This window comes from Salmo trutta, chromosome 3 (genome assembly GCF_901001165.1).
Source record: "Salmo trutta chromosome 3, fSalTru1.1, whole genome shotgun sequence".
In the NCBI taxonomy this organism is placed as follows: domain Eukaryota; kingdom Metazoa; phylum Chordata; class Actinopteri; order Salmoniformes; family Salmonidae; genus Salmo; species Salmo trutta.
In genome coordinates this window covers 28,741,923-28,767,373 of record NC_042959.1, presented here as the reverse complement: position 1 = coordinate 28,767,373, position 25,451 = coordinate 28,741,923, and the positions used below count along the sequence as shown (strand labels likewise).

Sequence of the window (25,451 nt, the reverse complement as noted above, 5' to 3'; positions counted from 1 at the left end):
TAAACAATTGTTGGAAAAATTACTTGTGTCATGCACAAAGTAGATGTCCTAACCGACTTGCCAAAACTATAGTTTGCTAACAAGAAATTTGTGGAGTGGTTGAAAAATGAGTTTTAATGACTCCAATCTAAGGTGTATGCAAACTTCCGACTTCAACTGTACATGACTGTGTGTGTGTGACATTGAAGCACTATCAGGGGTCATATTGATGTAATTCCAGTGGCTACTCTGCCTAGTGTCTCTCAGACAGGGACTTGATGTAACTCCAGTGGCTGCTCTGCCTAGTGTCTCTCGGACAGGGACTTGATGTAACTCCAGTGGTTGCCCTGCCTAGTGTCTCTCAGACAGGGACTTGATGTAACTCCAGTGGCTGCTCTGCCTAGTGTCTCTCAGACAGGGACTTGATGTAACTCCAGTGGCTGCTCTGCCTAGTGTCTCTCAGACAGGGACTTGATGTAACTCCAGTGGCTGCTCTGCCTAGTGTCTCTCGGACAGGGACTTGATGTAACTCAAGTGGCTGCTCTGCCTAGTGTCTCTCAGACAGGGACACAGAGAGAGATGGCACATTAAAGCCAGCATGACATTAACAAGCCCCCAGTAATTCCTAGATGACTGTAGTTAACTCCCCATCACATCAACCTTCACGGTTTCCTCTTCCTTGATCCCTCTATCCCCTACCTTCAACTGGATCTAAATCTATACAAGAGGTGTCCAAAACCTGGTTTGTGCCCCTGAATACTGTAGATAGTTTATGAAATGTGGACCGCAATACGAAAAAAAACATACAAGAAACTTGTGTCCGATAAAATGGAACATAACATTTGAATGGCTAGGGCAATTAGCTCAGTAATACTCTCTCATCTAGTTTTCCCTTCCCTGCCTCTCCATGTATTCACCACCCTCCACTAAACTCTCCTCCATCCATGAGCTCACTTGTCCTCTCCCCTTCCATCTGCCTATGGGACTTATTGACCCCAATAAGGATTCCATGGTTTATATAACATCATTATGGCATGATTAACCCCTTTCATCCCGCCATTAACCCTCTCTGTCCCCAGAGGAGACACTGCCCGTGGCCAACAACAAAAGCAACTCACACACATAACGCAAAACATCAGAGCCCGCCGGCCCTGTACCCATAAAAAGCCCACTTGATTCCAGAAAAGCAAAGGGTGATTTTCCACCTATCCCCAGTCATAGATCGTATAACAGTCACGTTGCAACGCGTATACACCTTGTCAATGAAAGAAACCAGACAGGATGGGGTTTCACATCTTTTTACAGAGAAGTTTTAATCTACAACGTGCATTTCAAAGTGTCTTTACAGTTTGTACATTTACATTGAGTGGTTAGTCGACCCCCAGTGTGAAATGCAAACATGCTATCATGACATGCTATCATAAAACCATGTCTGTGCAGAAACCATATTTAAAGTTAGCATCATTAATCATGCATAATCTATATATTTTCTACAGTACCAGTCAAAAGGTTGGACACAAACTATTTTGTGTGTGTGTGTGTGTGTTTTGTGTGTGTGTGTGTTCTACAGCAAAGCTGTCATGAAGGCAAAGGGTGGCTACTTTGAAGAACCTCAAATATGAAATAGATTTAGATTTGTTTAACACTTTTTTGGTCACTACATGATTCCATATGTGTTATTTCATAGTGTTGATGTCTTCGCTATTATTATACAATGTAGAAAATAGTAAAAATAAAGAAAGACCCTGGATTGATTAGGTGTCCAAACTTTTGACTGGTACTGTATATAAAGTATAACTTGGGCCAGGAGTGTTTCCATAGAGTTGTTCCTGGTAAGGAAATACTCCTAGCCCTAAGCATAACACAGGAGTGAAGATAGGTAGAGAAGATAGAGATATAACAGATAGTAAGTAGACTACAATATCCTAACATGAACAGTATGCCATTAAGAAAGAGGCATTGTGTGGTTACTCCTTCAGTCAGCCACTGACTACATACGGCACAGAGCTACATATTCTAGATCCGTTTGGCATCATGTTTAGAACAAGAACTAACTTCTCTACTGGCATAATACAGGGGTAGTAACAGAGATGGTAACACATCAGTAAGAATGTAGTTGTCCTAAGAAAAGGGTTATACACAGTTAATCACTGGTTATAATGAGGCAATGCCATTTAAGAAATTAAAATAAATGTATTGGACCATTGTCTTTTGTATTGTTTTTCCTGCTTTTGGACAGGAAGATAATAGATGCCAGTAGAAGAGGAAATAAATAATGGGAGTGTGAGAGAGAGAATTGAAAAACGGAAGATTGGAGAGAATGAGAGGATAACGGAAACAGAAAGACAACAAAGAAAGGAGAAAAGAGTAGTGTCATGGTTCATGTGAAGAAGCCGATGAGAGGCTGTAGGAACAGTCCCAGAGTTCCAGTGATGCACACCGTCACAAACACCCACAGGAAGATCCTGTCAATCACCATGGCTACGTACTTCCAGTCATCCTCCACCTGGGGGAGGGAGGAGGTGGGAGGGGGGAGGGGGGGGACAGAGCTCGTCAGAGGACAGGGAATCACAGATCATTAAAGGCAATTGGAAATACTGTAAGACAAAGAAGGAAAGGGATGTGAGGGGAGGGTTAAGCAGGGATTTAAAAGTTCAAAAGGGAAGTCATATAAATCTCTCCCTCTCTCCCTCCCTCTCTCTCTCTCTCTCTCCCGCTCTCCCGCTCTCTCTCTCGGACTGCCATAAGAAACAGCAAGAGAACAAGAAAGACCGAAAGAGACAGAGAGAGAATAAAATAGCAGTTTTCCTTGAGCCCTATAGCATATATGAGGATTGGGTCAAGCCAGGTGTGTGTTTTCCTGAAGCAGCCTGCTGTGATCCACTACTTCAGGGTGAAGTAATGCCATTGTCTCCTGAGATCAGGCCTTGCTAAGAAAAGACTACGAAAAGACTGAGCAACAACAAGCGTATCAGCCAGATGCAGAGAGGGAGAGAGAGAGAGAGAGAGAGAGAGAGAGGGAGAGTGAAGCTTACTAAAGCTCTCTCACAAACAGCTTTGCAGATTAAACCAGGTAGAAAGCAGGAATGAAACCCCATGGAGTTAGGCTATCTATCGGAGAACACCCTGCCTCAGTTTGGTCTGTTTGGGTCTGGCTGTGTAACAATATTTGTGTGTGGGAATGTGTGTATGAAATTGTGTTTGCAAGAATTAATGTGAATCTGTGTGTGTAAGGATGTACCGTGTGTGTGTGTGTGTGTGCATGGCCCAGCACATTTGCCAATTCCATTTTTCTGAAGTCCAATTACAGCTTGTATTTTATATACCACTTCCACTGGACAAGCTGCAAGAGGGAGAATGACCAGGGAATGCTTCTGCTCTCTTCAGTTCACTATTAGAGATGTGATCCAAAACCTCACCTCACAGAGAACTACACTGCAGAGCATTTATCTGTGGTTACTGACAAATAACTATGTAATAACTCAAAGTGTCCTACCTCTTTGGCCTTGTTGCGTGTCCTCATATTCTCAGCGATGTACTTGACACTCTCGATGGCCTGTTTGATCTCTGGTGACACCACGGAGAAGGCCACCACTGCGTTGACGTTGGGCGGGGCGTTGAGCGCTCGGGGCAGTTTGGGTAGGTCCGGCTCAGAAGGGGCAGGAGGGGGAACCACTGGGGGTACGGTGGGGATGGGCACCTCTTTCCCCTTACAGGGGAACTTCGGCTTGTTTTGCACTTCACCGTACTCAACACAGTTCATCGCCCCCACCTGCCCCCTTTCGGCTGCGACCGCACCCCCGTCCACTTGCACACACCCTCCCCCTATCCCTCCCCCTATTCGTCCTCCAATGCTGTTTTTCCTCCTCTTCCCCGTTCCCCTCGCTCCTCCTCCCACACCTCCACCTCCAATACTCCCCCCTCCTGTTCCTTCTCCTCTCCCACTCCCCACAGAGGAGGGGCAGCCCTGGTCTACAGGCCTCCTCATGAGCATCACCTTGGGCAGCAACCCCAGGAACACAGACCTGACCCAGGCCGGCATGGTGTGAGTCATGGGCGTACGGTAGTGGACGTTCAGCACGAACACGGTGATGACGATGGAGAGGGTGACGAAGATCATGGTGAAGAGGAGGTACTCCCCAATGAGGGGGATGACCAGAGACGTAGAAGGGATGGTCTCAGTGATGACCAGGAGGAACACAGTGAGGGACAGGAGAACAGAGATACAGAGGGTCACCTTCTCTCCACAGTCAGAGGGGAGGTAGAAGACGAGGACGGTGAGGAAGGAGATGAGGAGACAGGGGATGATGAGGTTGATGGTGTAGAAGAGAGGGAGGCGTCTGATGTAGAAGGAGTAGGTGATGTCTGGGTAGATCTCCTCACAGCAGTTGTACTTGATGTCGTGTTTGTAGCCCGGTGCGTCGATGATCTCCCACTCGCCGCTCTCCCAGAAGTCTTTGAGGTTCACCTACGGAGAGACAGTAGTATGTTAGCAGTGAAGCAGAGCCTACGGAGTTCTCTCCTAGAAGGAGATAAAGAGGGTTTCGACTGAGATTACATCATAAAAAAGACCAGGAAGTACTTCCTGTTGAAATTTACTAAGTAAACAAACCCAGCCACATTGAATTAGCCAAAAAACACAGGACATTTTCTTAATGTGGAGTTAGCTAACTAGCTAGCAAATGAGTTAGTAAACTAGCTAACCAGTGTGATTACTGACCTTTGACCCTATGAGCACCAGGTCGATCTTGGCCTTGTCGTAGGTCCAGGAGCCAAACTTCATGGAGCAGTTCTGGTAGTCGAAGGGGAAGTAGGTGATGTCCATGGGGCAGGAGGATTTAAAGATGGCGGGGGGGATCCAGGTGATGGTGCCGTCAAACTTCAGCAGAGCTTTGGTTTTGTCCTCAACCAGGAAATCTCCCACAGCACTGAAGAGAGGGGAGATATGATAGTTAGCATATCATTTATCACTGATGGCAACAAAAAAACACCCACAGAACTGGAGAAGAGACAATGGGTGATGGTTAGCATAGCATTTAGCACTGATGGCTAAGAAGCAACAAGAGAACATCGATATAATGTACATAGTTAAGATATTGAGCTCACTTGTTGTAGAGGACGATGTCCGGCCTCCATATCTTATTGGAGGGCACACGAATGAACTCAAGTCCATCATACTCAACGGGAAACCATTTCAGCTTGTAGTCATTCCAGACCTGCAACAAAGAGAGGAGAAAACAGGTCTTAGACCAGATTTTAACAGTGCATACTATACTAACTGCTGTATTACGGTTTAGACTTCAGTTCTTAGATCAGATGATAACTTGACTTACATGTCTCAGCCAAAGATTGGTCTCCATAATCTGATTGACTTCATCCTGAGAAGAGATGGAAATAAAATGAACATGACGTCATAGCCTGTACAAAATCAAGTAATTAGTTCAAAGGTATATCCTTATTTGCTCCAGTAATGATGCAGGTGAGTCTCACCACTTTGACCAGTTGGGATATGGAGACCTCAAACTCCACAGTAACAGGGTCAGAGACATTCTCCACTGGTCTGATGAACTGGTTGTATCTCCTGAATAACTTCCTGAACAGCCTGTCCTCCCCCTTAGATGACAAACAGCCTGAGAGAAGAGAGAGAGAGAATCTTCACTTGGGGGGGGTGCTTTTACAAAATAGTTGGGTGGCTTTTTAAATTATTACCATGTCAGGCTTTAAATGAAGGGGACTTAGAGAAGTTAAGCTTTTCTCATGATTCAACCTTTAGCATTTTATCACTTCGTCCACATTAAGGTTTTAATCAATAGCTCTTTGCTGTGGATGGATGGAAAGTTGTGTCTCATCGAAGTACGGTGTGTGAGGAGTCACACATAGAAGCTGTTTCTACAGAGGAAGCCAAGTGGAAGCTTTTAGTAAATCCCCACAGACTGGAACACAATGTCAGTTGTGTGTGTGTGTGTGTGTGTGTGTGTGTGTGTGTGTGCCCGAACCTGTTAAATTCTGAGTATACCTGGCATAGTAGGTATGAAGGTCATTTCGTGACTTGCAAAAACCTACCCCGCTGGTGACTTGGTTGCCGGGGACAACGCGTGAAACCCACGCCTGTCCGAGCAGAAAATCGTGCCTCACTTGGGACATCCCTCCACCCCCTCTCCACCCCCGCCTTGGCCATGGCTTCAAAGGACACCAATCTCTTAATTCCCCTCCTCTCCCTCTAACCTTCACTCTCCCTTTCTTCCTTCATCATTTTCCCCTCTCTCCATCTCTCTCATGGTTAATTGAACACAGCCTTTAAAAGACCACCAGTCTCTCGTCTCTCTCCCCAGCCTGCACGCTCCAAAGTTAGCTGTCTGTCCGTCAGCCGTCTGTCCGTCAGCCGTCTGTCCGTCAGCCGTCTGTCCGTCAGCCGTCTGTCCGTCAGCCCGTCAGCCGCCTGTCCGTCAACCGTCTGCTAGCCGTCTGTCCGTCAGCCGTCTGCTAGCCGTCTGTCCGTCAGCCGTCTGCTAGCCGTCTGTCCGTCAGCCGTCTGCTAGCCGTCTGTCCGTCAGCCGTCTGCTAGCCGTCTGTCCGTCAGCCGTCTGCTAGCCGTCTGTCCGTCAGCCGTCTGCTAGCCGTCTGTCCGTCAGCCGTCTGCTAGCCGTCTGTCCGTCAGCCGTCTGCTAGCCGTCTGTCCGTCAGCCGTCTGCTAGCCGTCTGTCCGTCAGCCGTCTGCTAGCCGTCTGTCCGTCAGCCGTCTGCCTGTCTGTCTGTCAGCCGTCTGCCTGTCTGTCTGTCAGCCGTCTGCCTGTCTGTCTGTCAGCCGCCTGCCTGCCTGTCAGCCGTCTGCCTGCCTGTCAGCCGCCTGCCTGCCTGTCAGCCGCCTGCCTGCCTGTCAGCCGCCTGCCTGCCTGTCAGCCGCCTGCCTGCCTGTCAGCCGCCTGCCTGCCTGTCAGCCGCCTGCCTGCCTGTCAGCCGTCTGTCTGCCTGTCAGCCGTCTGTCTGCCTGTCTGTCTATCAGCCGTCTGTCTGCCTGTCTGTCTATCAGCCGTCTGTCTGCCTGTCTGTCTATCAGCCGTCTGTCTGCCTGTCTGTCTATCAGCCGTCTGTCTGCCTGTCTGTCTATCAGCCGTCTGTCTGCCTGTCTGTCTATCAGCCGTCTGTCTGCCTGTCTGTCTGTCTGTCTATCAGCCGTCTGTCTGTCTGTCTATCAGCCGTCTGTCTGTCTGTCTGTCTGTCTATCAGCCGTCTGTCTGTCTGTCTATCAGCCGTCTGTCAGCCGTCTGTCAGCCGTCTGTCTGTCTGTCAGCCGTCTGTCTGTCTGTCAGTCTGTCTGTCTGTCTGTCAGTATGTCTGTCTGTCAGTATGTCTGTCAGCAGTCTGTTTGTCTGTCAGCGGTCTTTCTGTCTGTCTGTCTGTCTGCCTCTGCACCAGTAGACAGCTAACACCAGTACAGCCTAGATACTGGGACCAGTGGATTTGAGCATCAGTGCAACACCCCTCCATTCTGTGACCAGAGAGTAGAGTGGCTGAAAGCATTTAGTGACTAAAAGTGCAAACAGGGCCAAAACAACACAAAAACGTTTCCTGGTAATAATGAATTAATAAAATATGTTATTTTTGGGGACTCTTTTATCCAAGTGACTTACAGTTAACAATAAATCATGTGTGTTCTGTAGGTTATATGTGGTCCAGACAGGTATTGAATCAACAACCCTGCCAGTACCACATTCCAACCAAATTTAACCATGCATATATGTTATCCATACCAGTTGGATGTTTAGATTACTCTTGAAAAACATGGATCCTATTTAACGTATTGACTAAGAACTCAGTGCAAACTTCCACTCAATACAATTGGTTTGAGAGGTGAGGTCAGGAAGAGAAGTGCTAGATAACCAACACATACACCCGCAAACACACACCCACACACACACACCGTCCTGTAATCTTCTAACTGGTAACAGAATAAAGGCACAAACAGCACAAACCGTCATTCTGTTACCCAACATTGTTAATTTTCTCTTAATCTAAAAAGGCACAACCTAGATCTGAACCAATGTCTTAAGAAGTTGAACATGTTATTACTCCAACCACGTGAAAGCGACAAACTGACACATTTTCATCTTCATCAAAAATAACTTCATTTTTTTATTTAAACTAGGCAAGTCAGTTAAGAACAAATTCTTATTTACAATGACGTCCTAGGAACAGTAGGTTAATTGCCATGTTCAGGGGCAGAACAACAGATTTTTACCTTGTCAGCTCGGGGATTTGATCTAGCAACCTTTCGGTTACTGGCCCAATGCTCTAACCACAAGGCTATCTGCCACCCCTTTAATTGAAGGAGTGCTTTTGATTTGACATGCACATGCACAGTTCGGCGCGAGACAACCGTGCCAGGCTACTACCATACCCTGTTCAAATAAACTTTAATCTTTTGTCTTGTCCATTCACGCTCTGAATGGCACATATACACAATCCATGTCTCAGTTGTCTCAAGGCTTAAAAATCCGTCTTTAAAACTTCTTAGGGCTCGGACCCTTTTTTCTCCATTTCCGCATGAATGATGTGCCCAAAGTAAACTGTCTGTTACTCAGGCCCTGAAGCCAGGATATGCATATAATTGGTACCATTGGAAAGAAAGCACTGAAGTTTGTAGAAATGTGAAAATAATGTAGGAGAATATAACACAATACATATGGTAGGAGAAAATCCAAAGAAAAACCAACCAGAACTTTTTTGAGAGAGAAACCATCCTCTTAGAATGGCAAGTATAAGGCCATATTGAAAATTCGCTCCCTGAATGCAATTCCTATGGCTTCCACAGGGTGTCAGCAGTCTATGTTCAAGGTTTCAGGCTTGTAACTTCAAAAACGAATAAGAAATATCAGTTTTAGCAGAAGGACACAGTCTTGGAAATGCGTGTTTGCGCGCACCATGAAGAAATTACGCACCTGCTAAAATCAGTTTCCTATTGAACATACTTCTTTCCGTAAGAAATATTATAGTTTGATTACATTTTAGGCTATCTGAAGAGTAAATAGAAACGTATTTTGACTTGTTGAAACAAAGTTTAGGGGTAGATTTTCAGATTCCTTTCTCTGCATGTTGAACAAGTGGATTACTCAAATCGATGGCGCCAACTAAACAGACGTTTTGGGATATAAAGAAGGATTTTATCTAACAAATCGACACTACATGTTATAGCTGGGTCCCTTTGGATGACAAATCAGAGGAAGATTTTCAAAAAGTAAGTGAATATTTAATAATCATTTGTGAATGTATGAAATCTGTGCCGGTGGAAAAATATTTTGATGTGGGGCGCCGACCTCAAACAATTGCATGGCATGTTTTCGCTGTAATAGCTACTGTAAATCAGACAATGCCGTTAGATTAACAGGAAGTTAAGCTTTCAGCTGATATAAGACACTTATAAGTACCTAAACGTTTAATATCCATAATTTGTATGATTATTTATTTGAATTGCGCACCCTCCAGTTTCAACGGAAGTTGTCCCGCTAGGGGGACTCCTATCCTTAAGAAGTCCTCCCCTTCATCTACACTTATTTAAGAGGATTTAACAAGTGACATCTATAAGGGATCATAGCTTTCACCTGGTTAATTTATGTCATGGAAAAAGCAGGCGTTCATAATGGTTTGTACGTTCGGTGATATTTATGTCTCTGTTTAGATACTGTATTTCAGAGGGATCTGGCACTCTCAGTCTTCCTCTACATTAAAAACACACACAAAAGATGGCGCTGACCTAACCAATGTAGCATTTGTGTTACAATGTTTTGTCTACTCAGTGTGTATGGTAATGCTGTGTGCCAGTCTGTTGCTGCTCTCTTGCCAACTCCTTATGGAATTCTCACACAAAACATGTTTGGCTTGAAAATGTCAACGGAGTAGGCAAAAGTGCAAACTGATTTGGGTCCAGGCTAATATGCTGCTATATTGCGGAAAGTTCTTACTTTCAATGACTGTGATATGTAGTTGTTTAATCTACCTTAGCTGAATACACAAACTCTAAGTGGCTCTGGCATGTAGCCGACAGAGATGGTCGTCTCGCTTCAAGTTCTTAGGAAACTATGCAGCATTTTGTTTTTTTATGTATTATTTCTTACATTGTTACCCCAGAAAATCTTAAGTCTTATTACATACAGCCAGGAAGAACTATTGGATATAAGAGCAACGTCAACTTACCAACATTACGACCAGGAATACGACTTTCCCGAAGCGTACCGTCTGTTCGGACCACTACCCAGGACAATGGAGCTAATTCCAGTAGGCGATGCAAAACAACAACGCCGCAGAAGGGGCAGACGAAGCGGCCTCCTGGCCAGGCTCCATAGACATGCACACCGCTCCCGAGTATACTACTATGTCCAGTCTCTTGGTCTTGTTAGGGATAGGGTCTAGTTTCCTAAATTTCCACCTGACTGACGTGCCCAAAGTAAATTGCCTGTTACTCAGGCCCAGAAGCCAGGATATGCATATAATTGGTAGCATTGGATAGAAAACACTTTGAAGTTTCTAAAACTGTTAAAATAATGTCTGAGACTATAACATAATTGATATGGCAGGCGAAAATCCAAAGGAAAACCAACCATAATAAAAAGAAATTGAGGTCCCAGGCTCTTATAATGGAAACCTATTGTTCCTATGTAAATAGATGTCAGCAGTCTTTATTCAAGGTTTCAGGCTTGTTTTTTGAAAAACAAGCAAGAATTTGGAGTTTTGGTGTGGGGATCACCAGAACAATATCAGTCTTTCGGCGCACGAGGGAGAGGGCACGCGCTTACTAATTTTGCTTTCCTATTGAACATACTACTTTCCCTATGAAATATTATAGTTTATTTACATTTTAGAGTACCTGAGGATTAAATAGAAACGTCGTTTGACTTGCTTGGACAAAGGTTAGGAGTAGCTTTTTGGACTCCTTTGTCTGCATGTTGAACGAGTGCATTACTGAAATCGATGGCGCCAACTAAACAGACTTTTTGGGATATAAAGAAGGATTTTATCTAACAAAACGACCATTCATGTTGTAGATGGGGACCCTTGGGATTGCAAACAGAGGAAGATCTTCAAAAGTGAGTGATTTATTTAATTGCCATTTATGATTTTAGGAAGTCTGTGCTGGTAGAAAAATATGTTGATGTGGGGCGCCGTCCTCAGACAATCACATGCTATGCTTTCGCCATGAAGCCTATTGTAAATCGGACAACGCAGTTAGATTAACAATAATTTAAGTTTTAAATTATATAAGATACTTGTATGTTCATGAATGTTTAATATTACGATTATTCATTTGAATTGCGCTCCCTCCAATTTCGCCGGATGTTGTCGGCTGGTGTCCTGCTAACGGGACACCTATCCCTAAGAAGAAAAGGTAGACAAAATTTGAGCAAGGGTTGCCTTCCAGAGAGACATCAAAGATTGTAACATTCTCTGTTTCACGGAAACATGGCTCTCTCGGGATATGTTGTCGGAATCGGTTCAGCCACCGGGCTTCTCCGTGCATCACGCCGACAGAGATAAACACCTCTCTGGGAAAAGGAAGGGCGGGGGTTTATGTTTTATGATTAATGACTCATGGTGTAATCCTAACATCATACAGGAACTCAAGTCCTTCTGCTCACCCGATGTAGAATTCCTTACAATCAAGTGCCGGCCATTTTACCTACCAAGAGAATTCTCTTCAGTTATAGTCACAGCTGTGTACATTCCCCCTCAAGCAGACACCAAGACGGCCATCAAGGAACTTCACTGGACTATATTCAAACTGGAAACCATACATCCTGAGGCTGCATTTATTGTAACTGGGGATTTTAACAAAGCAAATTTGAGAACAAGTCTACCAAAATTCTTCCAGCATTGATTGCGCTATGCGCATGCACAATACCCTCGACCACTGCTACTCTAACTTCTGAGATGCATACAAAGCCCTCCCCCGTCCTCCCTTCGGCACATCCGACCATGACGCCATCTTGCTCCTTCCATCTTATAGGCAGAAACTCAAACAGGATGTACCGGTGACAAGAACCATTCAACGCTGGTCCGACCAATCGGAAGCCACGCTTCAAAATTGTTTTGATCACGCGGACTGGAATATGTTCCGGTCAGCCTCAGAGAACAACATCGACCTATACGCTTACTCGGTGAGTGTGTTTATAAAGAAGTGCATTGGAGATGTTGTACCCACTGTGACTATTAAAACCTACCCTAACCAGAAACCATGGAAGCTCAATCCACTGCATTTAACCATGGAAAGAAGTCTGGGAATATGTCTGAATATAAACAGTGTAGCTATTCCTTCTGCAAGGCAATCAAACAAGCGAAATGCCAGGACAGGAACAAGGTGGAGTCACAATTCTTTGCTCAGACATGAGATGTATGTGGCAGGGTCTACAGGAAATCACGGACTACAAAAAGAAATCCAGCCACATCACGGACACCGACGTCACGCTTCCAGACAAACTGAACACCTTCTTTGCCCGCTTTGAGGATAATACAGTGCACCCCCCCTCTCATTCTCTGTGGCTGACGTGAGTAAAACATTTAATTGTGTTAACCCTCGGAAGGCTGCTGGCCCAGACAGCATCCCTAGTCGCGTCCTCAAAGCATGCGCAGACCAGCTAGCTGGTGTGTTTACGGACATATTAAATCGCTCCCTATCCCAGTCTGTTGTCCCCACATGCTTCAAGATGGCTACCATTGTTCCTGTACCCAAGAAGGCAAAGATAACTGAACTAAATGACTACCACCACGTAGCACTCACTTCTGTCATCATGAAGTGCTTTGGGAGACTAGTCAAGGATCATATCACCGCCACCCTACCAGTTACCCTAGACCCACTTCAGTTTGCATACCGCCCCAACAGATCCACAGACGATGCAATCGCCATCACACTGCCCTATCCCATCTGGAGAAAAGGAATACCTATGTAAGAATGCTGTTCATTGACTACAGCTCAGCATTCAACACCATAGTACCCTCCAAGCTCATCACCAAGCTGGAGTCCTTGGATCTCAACCCCGCCCTGTGAAATTGGGTCCTGGAATTCCTGACGGGCCGCCCCCAGGTGGTTAAGGTAGGAAACAACATCTCCACTTCGCTGACCCTCAACACTGGGGCCCCACAAGGGTGTGTGCTCAGCCCCTTCCTGTACTCCCTGTTCACCCACGATGGCGTGGCCATGTAGGCCTCCAACTCAATCATCAAGTTTGCAGACGACACAACAGTAGTGAGCTTGATTACCAACAACGACGAGACAGTCTACAGGGAGGAGGTGAGGGCACTCGGAGTGTGGTGTCAGGAAAACAACGTCTCACTCAACATCAACAAAACAAAGGAGATGATCATGGACTTCAGGAAACAGAGGGAGCACCCCCTATCCACATTGAAGGGACAGCAGTAGAGAAGGTGGAAAGTTTTAAAGTTCCTCGGCATACACATCACGGACAAACTGAAATGGTCCACCCACACAGACAGCGTGGTGAAGAAGGCGCAGCAGCGACTCTTCAACCTCAGAAGGCTGAAGAAATTTGGCTTGTCACCTAAAACCCTGACAAACTTTTACAGATGCACAATCGAGAGCATCCTGTCGGGCTGTATCAAAGCCTGGTACGGCAACTGCACTGCCCTCAACTGCAAGGCTCTCCAGAAGGTGGTGCAGTCTGCACAACGCATCACCGGGGGCAAACTACCTGCCCTCCATGACACCTACAGCACCCAATGTCACAAAAAGGCCAAAAAAATCATCAAGGACATCAACCACCCGAGCCACTGCCTGTTCACACCGCTACCATCCAGAAGGCGAGGTCAGTACAGGTGCATCAAAGCTGGGACCGAGAGACTGAAAAACAGCTTTTATCTCAAGGCCATCAGACTGCTAAACAGCAATCACTAACTCAGAGGCTGCTGCCTACATTGAGACCCAATCACTGGCCACTTAAACCTGTTGGGGCTAGGGGGCAGTATTGAGATTTTTGAAAAAAATATGTGCCCATTTTTAACTGCCACCTACACCAACTCAGAAGCTAGGATATTCATATTATTACCAGATTTGGATAGAAAACACTCTGAATTTTCTAAAACTGTTTGAATGGTGTCTCTAAGTATAACAAAACTCATATGGCAGGCAAAAACCTGAGAAAACCTGAGAGAAAAAAAGAATTTTGTGGCTGTACTATTTTTTTTGAGTCATTGTTTAATAGATAACACCGTGAGAAAGGATTCATTTCGCAACTCCTACGGCTTCCACTAGATGTCAGCGATCTTTATAAAGTTGTTTGAAGCGTCTATGATGAACAGAGATCGAATTAGAATGCAGGGAAGTTGACCTCCCTGTGATGTCGTCACTTCCATTATTGCCTGCACCTGCGCATGTGACGCGAGACATTTTTCAAAAACGTTTTCTAGACACAGGAGAGGTCGGGTTGAAACATTACTGATGTTTCACGTTAAAAATGGCTCTAAAGATTGATGCTAAACAACGTTTGACATGTTTGAACGAACGTAAATAGATTATTTTTTTAAACTTTTTGCCGTGACTTCCCACCCCCCCGCGCTACTTTTTAGTAGCCACCGAAGCCTAACAACTTGGAGTTATTTGGACATCAATTATGAACTTTGTCAAAAGAAACCACATTTGTTATGGACCTGGGATTCCTGGAAGTGCCAATGGATGAAGATAATCAAAGGTAAGGGATTATTGACAATAGTATTATTGATATTACATGGTTACAAGATGATGCTAACCTATATAGCCTAGCCTATTGTTCTTAGCACAGCACCCGGTTTATTGCAACTTGTGATTTCCCAGTAAAGTTATTTTGAAATCTGGCAATACAGTAGCATTTACGAAATGTTAAACTATAATTATTTGAATGACAATATTATAATTTACCAATGTTTCGAATAGTAATTTTGTAAATTGTAACGTTGTTCACCGGAAGCATTTCAGAGAAGAAAAAAATCTGAATTTCCCCGCTACTGTAAAATGCTGTTTTTGGATATAAATATGAACTTGATGGAACAAAAAATGCATGTATTGTACAACATAATGTCCTAGGAGTGTCATCTGATGGAGATTGTCAAAGGTTAGTGCATCATTTTAGCTGGTTTCTGCTTTTGGTGACGCCTGACCTTGAATTGAAAATGGATGTTTGTACTTTTGTGGCTATGTACTGTCCTAACATAATCTAACTTTATGCTTTTGCCGTAAAGCCTCTTTGAAAATCGAACAATGTGGTTAGATTAAGGAGATGTTTATCTTTTAAATGGTGTAAAATAGTTGATTGTTTGAGAAATTGAAATTATTAGATTTTTGATGTTTTGAATTTCCAGCCTTGCTAGCAATCCCATCTCAGGGTTCATTGCTACCCCGTAGCCCCAACAGGCTTTAGCTTGTTATGGATAGGGGGCAGTATTTTCACAGCCGGATAAAAAACGTACCCGATTTAATCTCATTATTACTCCTGCCCAGAAACTAGAATATGCATATAATTATTAGCTTTGGATAGAAAACACTCCTAAGTTTCTACAACTGTTTGAATGGTGTCTGTGAGTATAACAGAACTCATATGGCAGGCCAAAACCTGAGAAGATTCCAAACAGGAAGCGCCCTCGCTGACTATTACTTGGCCTTCTTGATCATCTCTATCCAAAACAGGGGATCTCTGCTGTAACGTGACATTTTCTAACGCTCCCAAAGGCTCTCAGAAGGCGCCAGAATGTTGAATGATGACTTTGCAGGCCATGGCTGAAAAACAGTAGCGCATTTGGATAGTGGTCGATCTGAGAACAATGAGACTGGGGGCGCGTGCACGAGATAACTCCATGTTTTTATTTTTTCGTCTTTGAACGAAAACAGGGTTTCCCGGTCGGAATATTATCGCTTTTTTTTACGAGAAAAATCGCATAAACATTGATTTTAAACAGCGTTTGACATGCTTCGAAGTACGGTAATGGAATATTTCGATTTTTTTTGTCACGAAACGCGCCGGGCGCGTCACCCTTCTTTACCCTTCGGATAGTGTCTTGAACGCACGAACAAAACTCAGCTATTTGGATATAACTATGGATTATTTGGAACCAAACCAACATTTGTTATTGAAGTAGAAGACCTGGGAGTGCCTTCTATAGCCTCTTTATGGAAAATAGAGGATCTCTGCTGTAACGTGACATTTTCTAAGGCTCCCATAGGCTCTCAGAAGGCGCCAGAACGGGGAATGATGACTGCAGTCCCTGGGCGAAAAACAGTAGGGGTTTTGGAAAGTGGTCGTTCTGAGAACAATGACACTGGTGCGCGCGTGCATGTGAAGACTCCATTTTCTATTTTCAGTGTTTGAACGAAAACAAGGTCTCCCGGTCGGAATATTATCGCTATTTTACGAGAAAATTGCATAAAAATTGATTTTAAACAGCGTTTGACATGCTTCGAAGTACGGTAATGGAATATTTTGAAATTTTTTGTCATAATACGCGCCGGCGCGTCACCCTTCGGATAGTGTCTTGAACGCAAGAACAAAACGCAGCTATTTGGATATAACTATGGATTATTTGGAACCAAAACAACATTTGGTGTTGAAGTAGAAGTCCTGGGAGTGCATTCTGATGAAGAACAGCAAAGGTAATCCAATTTTTCTTATAGTAAATCTGAATTTGGTGAGTACCAAACTTGGTGGGTGTCAAAATAGCTAGGCATGATGGCCGGGCTATCTACTCAGAATATTGCAAAATGTGCTTTCACCGAAAAGCTATTTTAAAATCGGACACCGCGATTACATAAAGGAGTTCTGTATCTATAATTCTTAAAATAATTGTTATGTTTTTTGTGAACGTTTATCGTGAGTAATTTAGTAAATTCACCGGAAGTTTGCGGTGAGTATGCTAGTTCTGCACGTCACATGCTAATGTAAAAAGCTGGTTTTTGATGTAAATATGAACTTGATTGAACAAAACATGCATGTATTGTATAACATAATGTCCTAGGAGTGTCATCTGATGAAGATCATCAAAGGTTAGTGCTGCATTTAGCTGTGGTTTTGTTTTTTGTGACATTATATGCTAGCTTGAAAAATGGGTGTCTGATTATTTCTGGCTGGGTACTCTGCTGACATAATCTAATGTTTTGCTTTCGCTGTAAAGCCTTTTTGAAATCGGACAGTGTGGTTAGATAAAGGAGAGTCTTGTCTTTAAAATGGTGTAAAATAGTCATATGTTTGAAAAATGGAAGTTTTGGGATTTTTGAGGAATTTGTAATTCACGCCACGCCTATCATTGGATATTGGAGCAGGTGTTCCGCTAGCGGAACGTCTAGATGTAAGAGGTTAATAAATGGATCACTAGTCACTTTATACAATGCACTCTAAATAATGCCAATTTAATAATGTTTACCTATCTTACATTACTCATATCACATGAATATACTGTATTTTATACCATCTATTGCACCTTGCCTATGCCGCTCGGCCATTGCTCATCCATATACTTACATGTACATATTCTCATTCACCCCTTTAGATTTGTGTGAATTAGGTAGTTGTTGGGGAATTGTTAGATTACTTGTTAGATATTACTGCACTGTCGGAACCAGAAGCACAAGCATTTCGCTACACTCGCATTAACATCTGCTAACCATGTGCATGTGACAAATAAAATGTGGTTTGATTTGGATAAGAGCATCTGCTAACTGACCAAAGTATAAATGTAGATGTCAAATGTGGCTAAATGTGTCTCAAACGTCACTCAAGTCCTATACAATTAATGTGAGTGTTTTTCTGGAAAATAACATTTCCCATCAGTCTCCTGAACTGGCCTGGGGTAAATGTCAGACATCTTGGCCAGGGGTACATGTCAGAACCTTCTTACAGTTTCCCACAGCCAGCCAGTCCCTAATGTTCCATGTTACTGTAATACATTCTGAAGTTAGTAAGATCCCAGACAAACTTTCCACAAGATTTCTGAGGTCACTTAAAGCGGCGCCGAGCGCTGCTGAGTCTTACAGCTTAATGAAAAATCTCCTCTCCAGAGAGAGCCCAGTGGATGGCTGTAATTTCTATCTTCGCTACCTGCCGACATTAAAACACAGCACTGGTCCCTGATTGGCTGCGCTCTGAGAACCTCGTTTAAACCCCTAATTGGGTAGGGGAAATGAGGGCAATTATAATCTGTTCATTAATTGGTCCTTTTGTTCGCACTGAAAAATAAAAGAAATGCATTTCCTCTGTTGCTTCCTTCCCCATCCTTTCTTTCTTTTTCTCTGTGTAGATTGTTAGGTTCCTTACACCATAGAGACTTAACAATACCCTCTCACTTTTCAACCACTGGTGACATCATTGTGACAGAAACTGCCAGCTGTCCCATTGAACATGGCTCAGTCAAGACGCAAGGATATGCGTTTGTGTGTTGTATGCAACTATGGAGAGAGAACCAGAAACACAGAGAACCAGACGTATGTATATGTCCTCCTCCTGATCCATCAACTCTTTATCCCAAATCTCAGTCCAAACTAAGACTAGGGGCTTTATTCAATCAGATCCACTTCAGCCGACATCTGCATAGCGGTTGTTTTGGCGAAGTCGGAGGTGGAACTGTGTTAGATCTTTCAAATCCACAAGCTGCTTCTGGGTTATACCTAAAGCGGACATTACATTTTAGTCATTTAACAGACGCTCTTATCCAGAGCGACTTGCAGTAGTGAATGCATATATTTCATACATTTTTTCTCCGTACTGGTCCCCCGTGGGAATCGAACCCACAACCCTGGCGTTGCAAACACCATGCTCTACCAACTGAGCCACACATTGCCATTGGCTGCATGGAGTCGCATTAAGAGAAATCCCATGCAGCCTTGTTTACAAGTTCAGACACTGGAATGTGAGGTGTGATCTACACCTCCATTAAGCTGATAGAAATCCACATTATTTAGTTTAATGATTACATTTTTTGGAGCGTCATTATTTCTATGTAGCCTACACTTTCTCATTCTGAACTTCTAACATGTGGGACGCGTGTGGCTTCATGACAATGATCAAGAGCAGCTGCTCACCGATTTGACAGCTCCAACACCGCCAAAACATCAGCTATGCGGGTGTCGGCTATCGCCGGTTAACAGGTGATCTGACTGAATCTAGGCCTGACTCTCAGAGACAGCTCTTAGAAAGCACTAAGCAGACACATGGAAGTCTTTTCAACGGCCACATTGATTGGGAGTTAAGAAGCCAAGCAGAGTGTCCCTTTCTGTGGAAATGGAGCAGAGAGCCCTAGAGACCTGAAACCTCATTGGCTGAGAGCCCTTTGATCAGGCGTGTGCTTGACGTGATCGACCACGAGGCGTGAGGCTGCGGGTCGCTCGCTCCCAAGGAACTAATTACGACCAAAAATAAGCTGATGGCTCTGATTGGTCTGAGTGTGTGTGTGTGTGTGTGTGTGTGTGTGTGTGTGTGTGTGTGTGTGTGTGTGTGTGTGTGTGTCCGAGAGAGTAAGATGGAGGGTGTTTGTCACATGCTTTATGATTCACTAGAGAAATGAATGTGATCACTGAACGTTTGACCACAAAGCAGTGTGTGTGTGTGTGTGTGTGTGTGTGGGCGCGTGTGCGCCCATGCGTGTTGCCTCTCTATCCATCCACCCGATTACCATACTCCCCATATTGCTCCTATCAGCTGCCCTCTTGCATGCAGAATGTCCACAGTGAGGAGCTTATGCGAACGTCTGCCAGCCTACTGTGTAGTAACCCTGCTACCTGAGGTCATCAGGAGCTGATGGTGCATCTCCATCAACAAACACCATTCCCTTTTACTCAAAACAACCTTGCCCTGAACCTCTCACACTCCAACTGCCCCACACCACTGACACACACACACAGACGCAGATGACACACACACACACACACACACTCAGAGACACGTGCACGGCGCTTTACGAGGATGGAATTCCACAGGAGACGTAGTGGCCCTGGACTGCAGCGCACAACAGAATCTACAGGCTTCACAAATGTGTGTGACACGAAGGTAGGCAGCCAGTATTGTTGAGTTGAATGCTCAGTGGCGTTTGCATCATGATTCATAAATGTACGTATGCAGTCAGGCAGCAGTCATGCAGACAGGAGTGGATGTCGAGGAACATTCAGAACATTCTAAACATTCTGAATATGGAGCAAGGGATTAAAAAGAATCATCTTCATACAGGCATGCTGTCTCTATATGTAGCAAGGCCAGTATTGGCCACTTAGCTAAATGCATGGTTGGTAATGTTGGCCACTCTACTGTCACAGTACAACTAGAGGCAGCACAGCAAGAGTTCTTCAGGGAGATGAGGGTAAGAACCAAAGGAAATAGAGAGGGAGGAAGAGGGAGACATCAAGATGGAAGGAGACACCCTTCTCTTCCTGCTCTGGAGTGTTCTTTTTCTGCTCCTGCAAGGCTCCATCCCTCCATCCTCTCCTCTTTCTCTCCTCCAGCAAGGCTCCATCCCTCCATCCTCCGGCAAGGCTCCATCCCTCCCTCCATCCTCTCCTCTTTCTCTCCTCCGGGCAAGGCTCCATCCCTCCATCCTCCTCTCCTCCGGGCAAGGCTCCATCCCTCCCTCCATCCTCTCCTCTTTCTCTCCTCCGGGCAAGGCTCCATCCCTCCATCCTCCTCTCCTCCGGGCAAGGCTCCATCCCTCCCTCCCTCCATCCTCTCCTCTTTCTCTCCTCCGGGCAAGGCTCCATCCCTCCCTCCATCCTCTCCTCCAGGCAAGGCTCCATCCTCTCCTCTTTCTATCCTCAGACGTGACTCAGTCTGTCCGCAGTTCAGAAGACTGGGATGTTTCAACGGACATCCATGGGAAGGAGGAGGGAGGCAGCGAGAGGTAAGGTGGGTTTTGCCAAGCTGTGGGGGGTATCGGGGTGAAATGAGGCTCCCACTGTGTGTGTGTGTGTGTGTGTGTGTGTGTGTGTGTGTGTGTGTGTGTGTGTGTCTGTCTAAGACCGAAGTGCCGAGCAATAATTGTACAGCAATCATGTTAAGGGGATCCGTGAACCTCTGAGACACCAATACACACCCACAAAAACATAAACAAAAATAAACACTCACCATGAAAAGGCAAATCGGGCTGTAGTTTTACTATAAGGGTTGTGGGAGAGGCACCACTGAGAAATGCAGCACTGCTCTGCGACCATTTGGGTTTGGGAAAGGTTCAGTCATTAGACTGGGGCTGGATGTAAGGGTTTGGAAAGGGTTGGTGGAGATGAAGCTATAGGCTTAGGTTTCAGTTTAGGCTTAGGTTTATGTTTATTAGGGCCAGAAGTAGAATTAGGACTTTGGGAGTGGACTCTTAAGCACTCTTTAAATATTATGAATATACATTACTCTGACAGCCTCTTTCTAGTGTACCTATTTGTCCTTCCTTACCTCCAAATTCCCTCATCCAGTCTCTGTCCCAAATACCCCAAATCCTAGGACTGCAGGATCAGCAATTCCTCTGTTACAGAGACAAACCACCAATCCACAGGATGGAGACAATACCTGTTCTAATGCCTCAGTATGGGAGGCTGAATGGACCTCCTCTAAGAGTGTACTGTACTGTGTACTCTAATCTACACACTGACCAGGATACAGCCCTGACTGAGACAAAGCCCACACATTCACCATGGCACCTGAGTGGAGGGGAGGGAGACATAGGGGGAGGCGGAGAGAGTGGGGAGGGATAGAGTGAGGAGGGGAGAGGTAGGCAGAGAAAGAGGGGAAGGAGAGAGAGAGGAAGGGAGAGGGTAGGCAGAGAGAGAGGGGAGGAAGAGAGAGAGGATGAGAGAGGTGGGCAGAGGGGGGAGGAAGAGAGAGAGGATGAGAGAGGTGGGCAGAGGGGGGAGGAAGAGAGAGAGGAGGAGAGAGGAAAGGAAGAGTGTGAGGAGAGGAAGAGAGAGAGGGGAGAGAGGGCTCTGTGCTCTCACCATAACACAAATAGGTCAATAGAATTAAACAATTGAATGAAATTGAATGTGTCCGAGATGAGAACCTCAGGAAGGCTTATTACGATTTTCTCCTACTTTTACGTTTTGCTAATCTAATCCCAGTTTAATGGCCTGTATACAGTATAGTACAGTAGAAACACCATATCTGTCTTGCACCTGTCCAGAACAGGTAAAGGGCAATGGGTGAAGTGAATCCTGGTGGATTTACAGAGACCTCCTCATAAACACACTTCCTTCTGACTCCCACTAACACCATTAGAGAGAGTTGTGTCCCAGTCTCTCACTGGCTGCTACAGTGGGACTGTATGGCACAGTCTGCAGGTAGCAGGTTTGGAACACACACACACACACACACACACACACACACACACACATACACACACACACACACACACATACACACACACACACACACACAGGATCAGAATGCAATTTACCAACCCACATGGATTTGATTTTATTTCACCTTCATTTAACCGGGTAGGCCAGTTGAGAACAAGTGCTCATTTACAACTGCGACCTGGCCAAGATAAAGCAAAGCAGTGCGACAAAAACAACAACACAGAGTTACACATAAACAAACGTAAAGTCAATAACACAATAGAAAAAAATCTATGTACAGTGTGTAAATGTAGAAGAGTAGAGAGGTAGGCAATAAATAGGCCATGGTGAAATAATTACAATTTAGCATTAACACTGGAGTGATAGATGTGCAGATGATGACGTGCAAGTAGAGATACTGGGGTGCAAAAGAGCAAGATGTTGGGTGTGCCATTTACAGATTGGCTGTGTACAGGTACAGTGATCGGTAAGCTGCTCTGACGGCTGATGCTTAAAGTTAGAGAGGGAGATATAAGTCTCCAACTTCAGTGATTTTTGCAATTTGTTCCTGTCATTGGCAGCAGAGAACTGGAAGGAAAGGCGACCAAAGGAAGTGTTGGCTTTGGGGGTGACCAGTGAAATATACCTGCTGGAGCCAGTGGGTTTGGCAACGAATATGTAGTGAGGGCCAGCCAACGAGAGCATACAGGTCGCAGTGGTGGGTAATATATGGGGCTTTGGTGACAAAACGGATGGCACTATGATAGACTACATCCAGTTTGCTGAGTAGAGTGTTGGAGGCTATTTTGTAGATGACATTGCCGAAGTCAAGGATCGGTAGGATAGTCAGTTTTACGAGGGTATGTTTGGAAGCATGAGTGAAGGAGGTTTTGTTGCGAAATAGGAAGCCGATTCTAGATTTAATTTTAGATTGGAGATGCTTAATGTGAGTCTGGAAGGGGAGTTTACAGTCTAACCAGACACCTAGGTATTTGTAGTTGTCCACATATTCTAGGTCAGAACCATCCAGAGTAGTGATGCTGGTCGGGCGGGAGAGTGCGGGCAGCAATCGGTTGAAGAGCATGCACTTAGCTTTACTAGCATTTAAAAGCAGTTGGAGGCCACGGAAGGAGTGTTGTATGGCGTTGAAGCTCGTTTCGAGGTTTGTTAGCACAGTGTCCAAAGAAGGGCCAGATGTATACAGAATGGTGTCGGTGTTTCAGGAAGGGTCTCACACACACACGAGAGAGAGAGAGAGAGAGAGAGAGAGAGAGAGAGAGAGAGAGAGAGGAGAGAGAGAGAGAGAGAGAGAGAGAGAGAGAGAGAGAGAGAGAGAGAGAGAGAGAGAGATAGAGAGAGAGAGAGAGAGAGAGAGAGAGAGAGAGAGAGAGAGAGAGAGAGAGAGAGAGAGAGGAGAGAGAGAGAGAGAGAGAGAGAGAGAGAGAGAGAGAGAGAGAGAGAGAGAGAGAGAGAGAGAGGAGAGAGAGAGAGAGAGAGAGAGAGAGAGAGAGAGGAGAGAGAGAGAGAGAGAGAGAGAGAGAGAGAGAGAGAGAGATAGATAGATAGATAGATAGATAGATAGATAGATAGATAGATAGATAGATAGATAGATAGATAGATCCTGAACCATCCCTGGGTAACGAGATGAGAACAGAAAGCTGTGACAGAACAGAAAAGACCAGAGTGGAACTGCAGAATGACTAAACAGAACAACAAAACAGAATGGAACAGTAATGTAGATGGGAACAGAACAGACTTATAGAGTAGAATGCAGAGACAGGATGTGATGTACTCTGTGCTCCTCACCCCAGACTGTCCAGATCACAGGCACATGTGAGTCAACTCACAGCTCTGGAATGGACAGTTCTATTTAACTCAGGTGTACATAAACCACGTGTGTGTGATGCACAACGTGCACGGTCATGGTACATAATGCACGGCACAGGAAGTTAGGTCAGGAGCACTTTAGTTTGGCTTGGAGGTATACATTTATTTTAACACGTTACATCTGTCTTGAAGAGGCACAGCTGAAATGATACGTCAGTAACACACTCAGCATGCATAGTGTACGAATCAATGGACCTGCATGCAGTGAAAACTGAAAACATAGGTTCCGGGTGCTTGAAGGCGCGTAGTGCGGATCGGTTGTCTACGGTAAAATTAGGAATTCGAATTGAATAGGATCTCTATGATTAATGATGTGACATGTCACGACCACAGTTCATCCCCTGGGATAACAAACCATCGCCTACAGTACTACCCATACCGCAGATGAGTCTTGTGAGGGGAGGAAGGATCATAATAATGGATGGTTTGGAGTAAATGGAATGTTATCAGACACTTGGAAAACAAGGTGTTTGTTGTGTTTTATACCATTTCTTTCATTATATTCCAGCCATTACTATGTGCCCGTCCTCCCAATTTAAAGTGCCACCAGCCACCACTGCCATCCCGTTATATTATATTAATCTGAATAGATAGCGCTGCAAGGCCCTATGATATGACATTTTCTATTACATTTTCTCAGAATCTGTGATTTTAACCAACTTTAGTTGCCTTTAAAAAAACTGATTAGCGTATATTAATGTGGTTTAGTTTATTGTCCAAGTTATCGCAAAACCACATTCAAAAGACAATTAGCCTACTTTGTTGATAAGCTTCAACGCGCAAACATAGCAATCATTACACTTAATTTGTGAATTTCTGTCGGGAGATGTTGGCTACATTTCTGACCGTACATGCTGCGGATTGAAAAACGGGGTTTCTAGTGCGTCGCACAATCAGAAAAATCAACCCAACAACAACGCGAACTGCTTACAATAAGACAGAAAATACATAATTAATGTGTCTGTGAGATGAATAACCTAGCATATATTATACTATGTGAAGTTTGCAGTAGCGCTCAGATCTCTCATATTGTAAGTTGGTTCTGCGCTCCCCAAACTCTCCGACATCCCCACTTCTTCAAAACGCTTCTCTTACCTTGCACTGTCAGGACCACCAGCATAAGCAGCACGGTGACTTTCCTGGAGGAACTCATCTACACCTCGGCGCTCTGGGGATGCCTTTTAGATAAGAACTGGGAGTATTTGGTAAACACACAGAAGGAGTCGATGGGTAAAATTTAGAGAGACATTTTTCTGGGCGCCGCGCATTGGGAGATTGATGTCAGCGCGCGCTCTCCGACATTGAGAACCTC

The 25,451-nt window shown here is 44.7% G+C and overlaps 1 protein-coding gene across 1 annotated transcript; it reads right to left on the bottom strand.

Moving 5' to 3' along the window:
- Positions 1-1,261: 1,261 nt before the first annotated feature.
- On the bottom strand, positions 1,262-25,408 carry LOC115172099 (neuronal acetylcholine receptor subunit alpha-3). Its single transcript, XM_029729286.1, has 7 exons — positions 25,235-25,408; positions 5,470-5,609; positions 5,313-5,357; positions 5,086-5,195; positions 4,700-4,907; positions 3,476-4,447; positions 1,262-2,485 (listed from the first exon to the last, which is right to left on the bottom strand). Exons 1-7 carry the CDS (start codon positions 25,290-25,292, stop codon positions 2,360-2,362), a joined length of 1,659 nt encoding a protein of 552 aa, XP_029585146.1. The 5' UTR covers positions 25,293-25,408; the 3' UTR covers positions 1,262-2,359.
- Between the last annotated feature and the right edge of the window lie 43 nt (positions 25,409-25,451).

Bases quoted from the DNA above. Each gene is read 5' to 3' on its own strand.
- LOC115172099 (XM_029729286.1), bottom strand. From the start codon at position 25,292: ATGAGTTCCTCCAGGAAAGTCACCGTGCTGCTTATGCTGGTGGTCCTG. The intron at 5,196-5,312 runs GTAAGTCAAGTT...TCTTTGTTGCAG, and splicing joins CCAATCTTTGGCTGAGACAT to GTCTGGAATGACTACAAGCT. The intron at 2,486-3,475 runs GTAGGACACTTT...TCCCTCCCCCAG, and splicing joins CACGCAACAAGGCCAAAGAG to GTGGAGGATGACTGGAAGTA.